The following is a 14560-nucleotide window of genomic DNA, read 5'->3' on the forward strand; positions in this document are numbered from 1 at the left end:
AGGAGATTTCACAAGATCAGAAAAAACAGTAGCACCATGAAATGTTTAAAAACCATCAAAATGGGATCTTGAAAAATATTGTTTGTAAATTGTTTTGAAACCATCAAATATAGGATGGAACAAAGCAAAAACGTCACCAGTGACTGGACAAGTCTCAAATTATTGCTTTCAATTTTACCAGTTAATTCAAGAACATAACATTGCATAAGTTTTAGGGCATTTGTGAAAGAAAAACATTTCTATCACTGCTTTTCCTTTTTAAACTTTTAAAATGCGATTTGAAAAAACATTTTTATTGCCGCTTTTCGTTCTTAAACTTCTAAAATGTGATCTTAAAAAACATTTCTATCGCCGCTATTCGTTTTTAAACTTTTAAAATGCGATCTTAAAAACATTTCTATCACCGCTTTTCGTTTATAAACTTTCAAAATGTGATCTTAAAAAACATTCCTATCGCCACTTCTCGTTTTTAAACTTTTAAAATGCGACTTAAAAAAAATTCTATCGCCGCTTTTCATTTTTAAACTTAGGAAATACGATCTAACTAAACTTTTATATTTAATTAATGCAATTAAAAATGTCTAAAGAGTTCGCGCAAAATAGATTGCTAAAATTGATTTTGCAACCTATTGTGAATAAACAATCGATCGCGTGGCGTCATTTTTTTTAGCAAGGCAATTATTTTCTTAAAAAAACAAAAGCTATCACAATGTTTTTGTTCCGTGTAACTATTCGTGCGAGTTGAGCGTCCGCAGTAGATTACATTTAGACTGTACTGTAACTAATTACAAAAACAAAATCATCATTTCATCCTTCCCTGCGTAACGTCCGTTTACCATGCTAGCATGGGTTGGACGGGTATATTAATGACCCTCTTCCAATCTGATCTAGACTGTGTTAGATCTAAACTCAACTTCCTCTGTATCAAGTCTGTCCTTATAACCTTCTACCAAGTCTTTTTCGGTCTGTCTGGGCTTTGCCCCAGGAACTATCAAGTCTCTACACTTCCTTACCCAATTATCCCCCGCCATTCTTTCCAAGTGCCCCAGCCAATTCAATCTTCTTATCCGGATAACATCTATAATTCTACGGATACTTCGCCTGCTTCTTAGCTCATCTGAACTCTTTCTGTCTCTCAGACTGGCGTTACACATCCACCTAGCCATTCTCATATCATTCCTTTCTAAACAGTCAAGATCTTCCTGCTTCACTGCCCATGTCTCACTACCGCATAACTTAACACTTCTTACACAGGCCTTATACAACCTACCTTTTAACTCAATTGACAAGACTCCCCTAGTCAACAAAGGAAGTAACTCTCTGAACTTTTTTCAAGCAGAACCTATCCTGCAAGTAACACTTCTTCCAACACCCCCTTCACTGCCCAACATTATCACCTAAGTAACAGAAGTTCTCAACTATCTCTAACGAGCCACTGTTGTACATCATTGAAGCTGGAAATACTTCATTCTCTATAATCTCACCTTTGCAACGCTTGCATACAAACTGGATGTCAGCTCTTAACCTTCCAATTCCACAAATTTTGTTTAGCTGAGCAATATCAATTCATCTTACATAAAAATCAATGTTCTCTTTCTTATTATTTGCATTAAAAAAATAAATAAATTATGCAGAAAGGGCAAGGTAAAATAGATAAAAAAGATTTTGTAATAAAATATGCGTTTAGGAACTTATTGGAACTTTGAGCGAGCGTTTTATTGCTTGTGCTATCATTCACACAAATATTGTCAATTAAATGACGTTTTTAAATTTTATCACTATTCTAGTCAATTTTTAGTCATTTTATGACAAAATACACTTTTTGTAATTTTTCGAATGTCCACATTGGTGGCTTATATTTATGAATGCGCCCATGTTCACATTAGGTGCTAAATTTTTAATGCATTAAAATATAAACCCAAGTCTAAGCACCCAATGTGAATGTTTAAATTTAACATAGTTCAATGTTGACATTTAAACATTTAGATTTTTTTTCCTAATATTGCAGATTATATTGTATACTGTAATGCTTCGAATAAATGCCCCCATTCTATTAAACGCTCCCCTCGAATAGACTCCCCTTTTCAGCCATTTTTTAAATAAACACCCACCTCTACCGTATTTTCCAGTATATAACCCGCGGCTTATAAGTTGATTTTTACGACTTCCACCGGTGGTGCGGGTATATTGTGGTGCGGGTTATGTGATAAGTTTTATATTTTCTGTCATTTATTGTGAAATTTAAAGTTTATACATTCAATGAAAAAAAAAATAGTACCAACGGGATAAAATGCGTACATTAATATAACTGCAAGCGCGATCTTATATCTACGTAATCTTACTTCACCTACGTGATTTAATTTTTTTTACACAGTGAAATTTCTTTCTTTGACTTTCTATTGCTTCCCATTGCTAATATTACGAGCTCTCTCTGAAACACAATTCTGGAGATCATTTTTCTTTTGTGTTGAATGTAATTCTAATCTATTTATATCTTTGCAATCACATTAAGCACATTGAAATGATTTGCTTTTGGTAATAGAGCAATATAGCAGGTATCATTATTAGGTTTAATTGACACGTATTTCACAACCTAGTGCCCAGGACTTAATTATAAATTCCTGTTAAATTTTTTGGAAAATGTTAAAATTAAAGTATAGATAATAATTTTATTTTTTTATCTTCGCTACCTTTGAGCAACAGGTGGCCACTGAAAATATCAAAAATAAATATAAAATACAATAAGACACATAACTATCTCCTGCTCATTGCCGCCATAAATTTTATCATGTGCACTGTAATTGCTGAGATATAAATAGATAACAAAATTCTATAAACATTAGAAAAGAACGATCCATACATCGCTGTTACAGACAATCCGTGATAATTATTATGTTGTTTATTTTTATGCCAAAAGAACTTAAATATACATAAAAAGCAGAGATTTTACTTTAGGTTTATAAACTGATAGAATGGTTTTTTATTTGTTTGTTTGTTTAATCGCAGGAAGCAAGAGTTATTATTGGCTGAAACTAATGTCTATAAATAATAAGAAAACAGCATTGTCTGATTTAGTACTTTCGGCATTAGAAGATCTACTTGTCAAATTAATTTTAATTCATTATTATTACGGCAGTTGGAGACAAGGAAGTTAAGACTAAGAGAGTTGTTAGTTCAGACACTCGGTTCTCGAGTTTGGGGTTCACGAGTTTAAATGTCACCCACTTGTCTCCAGCATGAAAAAACAGAACACACGCAGATGTTTATAAAATGATTAGGGTATGTAAAAATACGCTGAATTTTTTCCTTAACATAATACGGGTTATGCAAAGGTGCGGGATAGTAAAACACATTGATTGAAATTTTATGCGGGTTATACGAAGGTGCGGGCTATCTGATAGCAACTAGTTTATAACTCCCTAAAAAAGCTGAGCTGCGGGTTATACGATGTGCAAGTTATATACCGGAAAATACGGCAATACATAGATGCCCCCCTCCAATAGACCTCATAAGGGGGTGTTTATTCGAGGCGATAGTAAAAGTTCATGAAAAAATCAATAACTGTTATTGTTTTGCTCTTTTAACAAAGAGGCAGTTTTAATGGTGCTATTATATTATAGAAATTTCATAAATACAACTAAACACAATCTCTCATATTTGATACATTGGTAGTAAAATATGGAAATTTTCTATAAAAACCTGATTTCCTAAATCTTAGGTTGAAGGTTGGAAATTTAGTTTTTGGCTTTTCAATATTATTGACGAAGACGACGATGAACTAGATATATTGTAAAGTTATATTATGGTATCCCTAAAAACTGCGAAAGAGAGGAAGTGTAGAAAATTTAATAAACGCCCCCTCTTTTAAAAGCCCCCCCCCCCCTCAAATAGACACCCCCAAAAATGTCAAAAAATTTAATAAACGCCTCGGCTTTTATTCGAGAAAGAAAATCATTGACAGTTATTCCAAAATGTTAAAAATATTTCAATTAACAATGTTGTGATGTTAATATAAAGGGATATTAACATCACAACATTGAAGAGGGGTGAGGATGCTGAGCAAGCAAAAATACACAAAACTTTCTTGTGTGTGTACCCAAATTATTAACAGTCTCCTCTAGTCGCCACCTATCCTAGTCTCATGAAGCATCATAAGTCATTACGCTGACTTATCTTGTCTAGAACAATGCCATTTATATGCCGTTAGTAACAGAGGCTACACTCAGTGGCCTGGTTAATTGAGACAATACCCAATGTGGATAAACAAAACATGCACCAATTTTGAAGCTAAATATAGTGTTTTTATATTTTAGTTGACTCAACCAGCTAGCAACTTAACTGGGAACTGCAATTAACATGAGTTAAATTATGTTCTCCATATAATAGTATAAATATTTTGGGTTTGAATGATTATTGCAAAGATTTATGGAGAAGCCAAAGAGTAATGGCTGTAAGGATTATTGATGTCATTAGATGCAGTTCTGAAGTAAGTATTAACGTTTAGGCTAAAAGAAAATTTTAAGCGTACCTGTCAGGTGACAATTAATTTTTTTTGATGCAGCTGCAAAATTTCTTGGCAAATGATTATTTAATTTGAAAAAAAAGTTTTTTCTTAGCCTTACAAATAAAACAGTATTAACTTTTATTGATCATGTCAGGAATATAAGCAATTTCTTTGATATATCAGAAAAAAAATGTCAGGAATTTTCAAGGTTTTATATTTACGTTTTTTATGTTTCTATCTTTATTTATTTATTTTTTTTCGATTATATATATATTGAAAAAAATGTTTTGTTATTAGGATGTTATCATCATGTATTTGTGCTTCATTTATATTGACGTTTGATGCTTTGAAGATTGTTACTAGAATACTATTTCTTTAGCTACGATTTATAATAAAAAAATCTGTTTTCTAAAAGAGATAAAATATGATTGGTTTTTCACAGGACCCTTACAACCCAGCTTCAAATTTATTGCGGAAATCAGCTGATAGCAAGAAGTGGCTTTGTGCAAAAACAAACAAATCGGATAGGGTGGAAATAGAATTTCAGCTAGAGAAGGCTGTTTGCATATCATTCATTGATCTTGGTATTTACTTTTACTTCCTCCCTAATTAAACTTGTCAGTTCATTGTGCACCTCATGTTGACCATTTCAATTAAATTTGTTGTGGTGTTGCAATTATAATGGGCATGTAAGTGAGAGGGCTAGGTCTGGAACTTATGGGGACACACTGCTGTTCATATGGAAAATATTTACTCAGAAACCAAAAAAAAATTACTCTGTCACATGGCATATTCTCTTCCAGAAAAAAGTTTTTTCATCCCTACCATCTACACAAAAATCTAAAATGATATCATGGTTTTCACCATTCTCTTGATAATAGAGGAAATATTTTCCATAGGAACAACCCCTATTGTTGTGGGGATTGAAATGACAATCCTAGTAAATGACACTTTTGTCTCTGTTAGGAAACTATGGATCACATTCTGCAAATATATTGGTGTCACACTCAATGCGTTGCCAAGAAGAATTTGTCACACTAATTCCAATGTTTAACTTTATGAGCGTACAGGAAAGCAAGCAAGGTATCAACAAAATGAAGGTGATGATGTTTAAAAAAAGTGAGTAACGTTGATCAGTAAAATCACTTTGGTCCAGTGTTTTTAAATTTACCCAAAATACAGGCTTGGAAAAGTCAGAAAAGTCTTTTATTTATGAGATCAACGAGTGGAAAAACGCAAATGATTTTAGGATCATGACATAATGATGATCCATGATTACGTAGAAATATCTTTACTTTCAGGATAGGCTGCTACTAAGCATGTACTTAGTATGTCTTTAGTTTAGTTCTAATCATTTTGTAAGTGACATATGCTTTTACTTAAAGGAAATTCAGAGTAGTAAACAATTTTGCACTTACGCCTAACATGTCTTTTTCGAAATTTTGGAACAGCTCTTTCTTCTCAAGATATTCAATTCAAAAATTTAATTATTTTGCATAAATTATGATGTCATGTTGGCCCCACAAAAGTTATATACTAATATTTTCTGGTCATAATTTATTACTTTTAAATGAGATATAAATTCAAAATTTGCCAGTATAAAAGGTTTACAGAACAAATTCAGTGATACTTTTTGCTAAAATCCCAATATTATGGTTTATATAACTTTGTTTATAGTTAATATGATGGCAGATGTTAAAGAAAGAACCTGGGACAGGGTGAAAATTGTATGTAGACAACCTTACGCGATAGGCAAGCAATTTGGTTTAAGTTTTTTATGCATAAAGTCTAATGAAGTGTCACCTCAATCAGAAAAGCAAGAGGTTAACAACAATCAGAATCGACTAAACTCTTTTTTTGGCCTTTTTGAGGAAAGGTATGTAAATGTATATACCAAATTTTCTTTTTGCTTGCATTATACATACTGTTGCTTTTTTTTCACATTTAAGAATTCAACTCTGTTTGTCTTGCCGTCCTTTAACTGTTCCTTATGAATTAGAGTTTTTATCCTGCAAATAAAAAAAACTGGAATAAAGAATTATTTCTTTTTCAATTCAAGCCCAAAGGGAAAACATGTCCAGGAATTATTCTGTCCAGAGAGGAATTTTTAAGTTTTGTTTTAAAGGAATCATGTGGCAGTTATTACAATCCAAACAGCTTTTTTGTTTTTTATTTATTTGCAATCCCTGTATTGTTTTTTTCTCTGCTTTTAAAAATATTCTCATTTTTCACCCTACTCCTGAAAAGAAATATTTTTTATTAGTTGTGTACTTAATAAGTTTTGAATTGATTATTTTAAAAGCATTTTTATTTTATTTTTACCCTTACAATATTTTACTATTTACTTATCCTAGACAATGTTTAGACAATGTTTAGCAAATATTTAGCATGTTTCCAATTTTTGTTTATAAAAAAGAGGTAGAAATGATTACAATTCTGTAATGTTCAAGTTGTCGTTTTTTAGCCCAAAAGCCTTTCAACTTCCAAGGTCCAGTCCAGCCCAGAAAAACCGACTGGGAAGTTCTACAAAGTCAAATTTATTAAAACATTCACCTGTGAATGGAGAAAATGGTAAATTAACATTAATTATGTAGTAATAGACTTCAGGATATTTATTTTTGCTGTCACCCAACTAAAGGTTAAAAATAGTAAAGCTTAAATTTTTTTTGGATTTTTTTTATGGTGACTGCTGCACACACAAGTTTTAATTCTTCAGGATTTCCGAATTACAATTGAAAATAACCAGAACTAAATGAACTGTTGACCGACCGGGTTTTCATGAACCTTACACCAGTGACAACTGTATACTATTGTATCTTTGTATATTTCAGTTCAATAAAATTAATTTTTAGGTGTAATAGCTTCAAAAAAATCCAAACCCAAAATGATATCTCCTGCTGCTAAGGCTCAGGTAATTTTTATTTATTTATTTATTTAATTGAATGTTATGTTTATTTCATTTTTTTATTTGAAAAATCCAACTAAAGTGGCGTGATTTATTATCCATTAGGAAGTCCTACGAAGCAAGAAAAATATTTGGGGAACCTTAGTGTAGAATTCTCCAGAGGAAATTCTTCAGAGGAAATCTGAAGCAATCTTGTTTTAACATATAAAATAAGTTTGGGTCTTTATATAATGTGTATATGGCTTTCATTAGTAAAATGAACCTCAACTCGGGGACTGCTTTCCACTCAGTGCAAACATTAAGCTAAAAATGTCCATATAGACAAAATTTCCTCCTCCCCCCCCCCCAAAAAAAAAAAATTTTTTTTTCAAGCATATATGTTAAAGCTATAACCTATTACATGTAAAACGCTGCAGTGTATGTTCTGTTGGTAAAAACAAGTAAACACGGGCTACTTTATTGTTTTTTGTCTTACTGCAAATGGAAAATATCGGACTCGTCTTTCCTGAATTCTTAGACTTGCATTTTCTTTTACTGTTTATCTGTTTTCCTGTAGTTATAGTATAGTCAATATCTCCAGGGACTAATGTTTTTAGTAAACTCAGCAATATTTCATCATTTTGCGCTGCAATGCAGAAAAGTCTGAGTAAACATAAAATACTGTTAAATAATTTTCCAGTACTCTTAATGATAGAGATTTTTGTTTTTAGTTTGCTGAAGAAGTTGATTGCTTTCTAGACGATATTAAATTTGATGAAATTCTAAATAGAAGCGAATTAAAAGTGTCAGGTATTATTGAATGTGTTTGGCAGTCTTTGTATTGCACACAGACATATTTTTTCCTAATAACATAAGCAGGAGACACATTCCTAAGTTGTATATGTACAATCATTTATAGTCTTTGGTTGTATATGTACAATCATTTACTCTTTGGTTGTATATGTACAATCATTTAGTCTTTGGTTGTATATGTACAATCAGTTACTCTTTGGTTGTATATGTACAATCATTTAGTCTTTGGTTGTATATGTACAATCATTTACTCTTTGGTTGTATATGTACAATCATTTACTCTTTGGTTGTATATGTACAATCATTTACTCTTTGGTTGTATATGTACAATATTTAGTCTTTGGTTGTATATGTACAATCATTTACGCTTTGGTTGTATATGTACAATCATTTAGTCTTTGGTTGTATATGTACAATCATTTACGCTTTGGTTGTATATGTACAATCATTTACGCTTTGGTTGTATATGTACAATCATTTACTCTTTGGTTGTATATGAACAATCATTTAGTCTTTGGTTGTATATGTACAATCATTTAGTCTTTGGTTGTATATGTACAATCATTTACTCTTTGGTTGTATATGTACAATCATTTACTCTTTGGTTGTATATGTACAATCATTTACTCTTTGGTTGTATATGTACAATATTTAGTCTTTGGTTGTATATGTACAATCATTTACGCTTTGGTTGTATATGTACAATCATTTAGTCTTTGGTTGTATATGTACAATCATTTACGCTTTGGTTGTATATGTACAATCATTTACGCTTTGGTTGTATATGTACAATCATTTACGCTTTGGTTGTATATGTACAATCATTTACGCTTTGGTTGTATATGTACAATCATTTACGCTTTGGTTGTATATGTACAATCATTTACTCTTTGGTTGTATATGAACAATCATTTAGTCTTTGGTTGTATATGTACAATCATTTACTCTTTGGTTGTATATGTACAATCATTTACTCTTTGGTTGTATATGTACAATATTTAGTCTTTGGTTGTATATGTACAATCATTTACGCTTTGGTTGTATATGTACAATCATTTAGTCTTTGGTTGTATATGTACAATCATTTACGCTTTGGTTGTATATGTACAATCATTTACGCTTTGGTTGTATATGTACAATCATTTACTCTTTGGTTGTATATGAACAATCATTTAGTCTTTGGTTGTATATGTACAATCATTTACTCTTTGGTTGTATATGAACAATCATTTAGTCTTTGGTTGTATATGTACAATCATTTAGTCTTTGGTTGTATATGTACAATCATTTAGTCTTTGGTTGTATATGTACAATCATTTAGTCTTTGGTTGTATATGTACAATCATTTACTCTTTGGTTGTATATGTACAATCATTTAGTCTTTGGTTGTATATGTACAATCATTTAGTCTTTGGTTGTATATGTACAATCATTTACTCTTTGGTTGTATATGTACAATCATTTAGTCTTTGGTTGTATATGAACAATCATTTACGCTTTGGTTGTATATGTACAACCATTTACTCTTTGGTTGTATATGTACAATCATTTAGTCTTTGGTTGTATATGTACAATCATTTAGTCTTTGGTTGTATATGTACAATCATTTAGTCTTTGGTTGTATATGTACAATCATTTACGCTTTGGTTGTATATGTACAATCATTTACGCTTTGGTTGTATATGTACAATCATTTACTCTTTGGTTGTATATGAACAATCATTTAGTCTTTGGTTGTATATGTACAATCATTTACTCTTTGGTTGTATATGTACAATCATTTACTCTTTGGTTGTATATGTACAATATTTAGTCTTTGGTTGTATATGTACAATCATTTACGCTTTGGTTGTATATGTACAATCATTTAGTCTTTGGTTGTATATGTACAATCATTTACGCTTTGGTTGTATATGTACAATCATTTACGCTTTGGTTGTATATGTACAATCATTTACTCTTTGGTTGTATATGAACAATCATTTAGTCTTTGGTTGTATATGTACAATCATTTACTCTTTGGTTGTATATGAACAATCATTTAGTCTTTGGTTGTATATGTACAATCATTTAGTCTTTGGTTGTATATGTACAATCATTTAGTCTTTGGTTGTATATGTACAATCATTTAGTCTTTGGTTGTATATGTACAATCATTTACTCTTTGGTTGTATATGTACAATCATTTACTCTTTGGTTGTATATGTACAATCATTTAGTCTTTGGTTGTATATGTACAATCATTTACTCTTTGGTTGTATATGTACAATCATTTAGTCTTTGGTTGTATATGAACAATCATTTACGCTTTGGTTGTATATGTACAACCATTTACTCTTTGGTTGTATATGTACAATCATTTAGTCTTTGGTTGTATATGTACAATCATTTAGTCTTTGGTTGTATATGTACAATCATTTAGTCTTTGGTTGTATATGTACAATCATTTAGTCTTTGGTTGTATATGTACAATCATTTAGTCTTTGGTTGTATATGTACAATCATTTAGTCTTTGGTTGTATATGTACAATCATTTACTCTTTGGTTGTATATGTACAATCATTTACTCTTTGGTTGTATATGTACAATCATTTACGCTTTGGTTGTATATGTACAACCATTTACTCTTTGGTTGTATATGTACAATCATTTAGTCTTTGTACATTTTACATTACATTAGTGGTTGTACATTGATATTTCACTATATTTAGACTTACGAGAAAGAATTGAAAATCAGAGAGGAGCTCCTCTGTCCAAGCATCAAAAACGCATGTTTATGGAGGTAAGATTTAACATAAGGGAGAGATGCTAATACCTGCCAGCTGAATGTTGGGAAAGAAATTTGATTAAGATATTTACTCCCTTATAAGCTTAAATTTATTTTGGTTCTCGAAATAAGGTACTAGATAAGAAGATCATCCTTTACGCCAATTTGCTTTTCTAGTTTACTTCTCTTTTATTAACATATCTGATATTTTGCTGAAAAAAGTTCGCAAATCTAAAGAAAACGCGTCATTTTTGCGATTGACCACGTTCAATGAGTTTCGAGGTGATTTTTTTTTTGGATAGTCAAAAATTTCGCCGAAAATAGGTTTAGGGAGACTGTCGCAAATGTGATGAATAAACTTTTTAATCGCCCTGCTGTTAAACTGCTAAATCTCATGGGGATCTGGTCGTTATGAAAAGAATTTTTCACGTTTCAAGGAGCAGTACAACAGTACCAAACCATTCATGTGTTTTCCTTAGCAGAAAATTTCTATTTAACTTTCGCAAGCCTAATAATGTTTTGACCTACAAAGCATCTTTTTGAAAACGTTGTCTAAGGATTATTAAATCCTTACTGGTAATTTGTTTCTTTAATTTAGATGATCACAGAAAAGCTAAAAAATAACAAGCATCTGCTTACAAAGATGTCGAAGGAATCCAAGGTGCGCCTAAACATTTTATTCTGCTTTTCGCCGGAAAAATAACCTATTAAAGAGCGTTTTAAGACGTGAAAAATCGAAAAACAAAGTTTGCCGTGCTAGAGTCATTTCTGCTAATTTAACAAAGTCGAACATTTAGGCATTTTTAAATGCAAGAATACGTAGCCAATAAGCACAGTTAGAAACTTGTAATCACATGTCGCTATTAAAATTCCTGAAATTGATTCCGCAAGTTTTATTTGTTATTCAGCGTTATTGTAAACAATTTATTTGTAAGTTCATAGGACATTTAATCTAGATTTATATTGGTACGTAGTTGTAGTGCTTGAGTTAACGGCAAGTGAGATCATGGATCTATTTATGACTTGACATAAGAGTGATGTCTTACGATTCAGCGATTAACATGCTTTGTGCGGATTGTGTAGCTTAAATTTTAGTATAAAATATAGAACCCTCTTAACAAATAGCCGCTTTAATAGGAAGTGAGGAGATCATTTATGCTGAAATGATGAGTGTGTGTTAGTTAATGTAGTAAGGGGGGAGTTGGGACAGTGGAAGGAGGTGTAAGGCGCAATTAATGTCTGCAACGGCGGAGAATAAAACGAATATCCGCGACGAATAAAAATAATAAAGAAAAGTTCACGGTCTCCACTAAACACTTTTTTAGAGTAAAGATTCTATCAAATCTACTCCTCCTTTAAGTGACGATGATATTGATGACGTGGAATGTTCAACCTGTCGTATAAAGTAGGTTCTACATTTCAACAATTGTTCTACCTGTCGTATAAAGTAGGTTCTCCACTTCAACTTTTTACCACGTGTTGGTTAAAAGCCTCTTATGTAAGTTTCTACTATTCTACAATGTTTACTTGTTCTCAAATGTTTGGAAATGTGGAATTAAAAAAAGGAGAAAATGGTCCAAATTTGATCTAATAAGGAAAAAATGTGGGGATCTGATAGGTCTCTCCGAAAATCAAAATGGCAATGTTTTTGTATGACCTTGTTTTTAGTTTGTGTACATAAAACTTGATTTTTTTGTTTTGTTTAGATTACCAGCATCCATCATTTCTATTCATACTAAAATTTGCGCTAAGAGAGCACCAACCGCCACAAGAGACACGACGAAAAACGCCCAAACAAACGCCACACAAAATAAACAAAACCGAAACAGTCTGTGTTGGGATATGGGGATTACTTCCGACGAAGAAAACGCTAAGTCAACAAGCAAATGTAGCTTCAATCAAGAGAAAACCTTGAAAAGTAGTGCTCCAATAACAAGCTCGTTACAATCACAATGGTTATCCGCGTCATCTAACACCTGTGCGAGAAAAGAATGGGTTAATCGTGAAACGGATTTGCTGCCTATTCAGTTATCTGACGAAGAAGATCCGATACCCTATACAATAAAGACGCCTGCAAAACGCAGCTCCTCATCTTCTACTTTAAACTCTCCAAATTCTATTACCGATAGTGCAATGCAACACTTACTTCATACCCCAACAGCTGAGAATATTTCTATACCATCCAGACGTTGTTCATATTCGGCCCGTGGCAAAAGAAAAGCAAGCGGTTCTTTTGCAGACAGAAGAAGACTATCGTCTGTTGACAATGCCTTGGAAATCGTTTCTTTGGTGGACTCTCCACCTGGCGGAGGGATTGTAAATAATAAGGTCAGTCGCACTAAAAAATCAAACTATATTTCATTAGATAACGAACAGTCAACCGTGCAAAGTCGGACAAACACACTACAAAAAACAAATGTTAATAAAGTCAAGAAATCAGAGGTGGAATTAAACCATGGATTAAACAAATTAAAAAATTGCAAAAAAGTAGAAAATACTTCAGACATGGAAAATATCGACTGGAGTGCACCTAAAAGCGGAATAACTATGAAAAGTTTGTCAGCAATTAAAACTAAAGAACAAAATGATACTACAGTTACTCAAGAATGTCCTATATGCCTCATGCAGATTGAAAAATATCGCATAGGTATACACGCATCAGTATGCGATGGTACCGCGTTGGACCCCATACCACACACGAATTACACTGAAGAAAACTCTTATGATAATGTCAGGTTAGTTGAATGTCCACTGTGCTCAAAAATGCTCGATGAGGATATTATTCAAGTCCACGTTAACCATTGTTTAGACTCATCGTTTTAGTAACTTGTTTTTTATGGTAGAAATGCTGATGTTCGTCGCATAAGTATTTTATATTAACTATGAAATCATGTGGACAGAAAGCGAAAAATCGAACGTTATATATATTAGGAACAGAAGGTCTTTTCAGTACATTTGTTATGACTGCAAGATGTTTTAATGTTAATGCTGGAAATTCTCGCAGGAAGGAAATTTCTCTGTTAGAAAAAAAAACATGGCTGCTGCGATTTTATGGAATAAAAAAGTGTAACTTACAAAACTTTGGAAACCTGGTTTATATTTTGCAAACAAATTATTTCGTAATTACAAGAAAGATCTGACATTAATTTAGGTACACGCTCTTTCCATTCATGCCTCATCTCATCCTAAGTTTTTCGTTTTACTTCAATTTTATGTTCATTTAATTTTTATTTTTATTTTATATGTACAGAAATTAGTATCAAAGTGTGAATAAATATTGAGTGTGACAGATGATGTTGTTTTCTTAATCTATCTTTCTTTTATCGTTGAAAATTTCACTCTGTGTAAAAAATTAGGCATTATCGGACAAAAATATGGGACAAGTTTCACGAAACGGTTACAGTGAAAAGTTATTCTTCTAACCTCGAAAAAATTCCATTACTTTTTTGAATTTTCCGTTTTTAAAAATCGTTTGTCAATTTTCTATGGCAAAAGTCAAAAAACGCTTAAAACAACTTTGGTATTTCAATACAAAATACATCGGACAAAAATTTTGCCAATCCTGAAAAATATCGTCACATTTGTCTGACAT

The 14560-nt window shown here is 31.9% G+C and overlaps 1 protein-coding gene across 1 annotated transcript; it reads left to right on the forward strand.

The window, feature by feature from the left end:
• Positions 1–4300: 4300 nt before the first annotated feature.
• LOC130623513 (uncharacterized) lies at positions 4301–14257 on the forward strand. The gene is made up of 11 exons (XM_057439000.1): positions 4301–4486; positions 4947–5088; positions 5471–5623; positions 6182–6380; positions 6969–7075; positions 7357–7415; positions 8120–8198; positions 10913–10983; positions 11567–11629; positions 12294–12373; positions 12675–14257. Exons 1-11 carry the CDS (start codon positions 4445–4447, stop codon positions 13789–13791), a joined length of 2112 nt encoding a protein of 703 aa, XP_057294983.1. The 5' UTR covers positions 4301–4444; the 3' UTR covers positions 13792–14257.
• Positions 14258–14560: the final 303 nt, after the last annotated feature.

Source organism: Hydractinia symbiolongicarpus, chromosome 13, assembly GCF_029227915.1.
Source record: "Hydractinia symbiolongicarpus strain clone_291-10 chromosome 13, HSymV2.1, whole genome shotgun sequence".
NCBI classification, from domain to species: domain Eukaryota; kingdom Metazoa; phylum Cnidaria; class Hydrozoa; order Anthoathecata; family Hydractiniidae; genus Hydractinia; species Hydractinia symbiolongicarpus.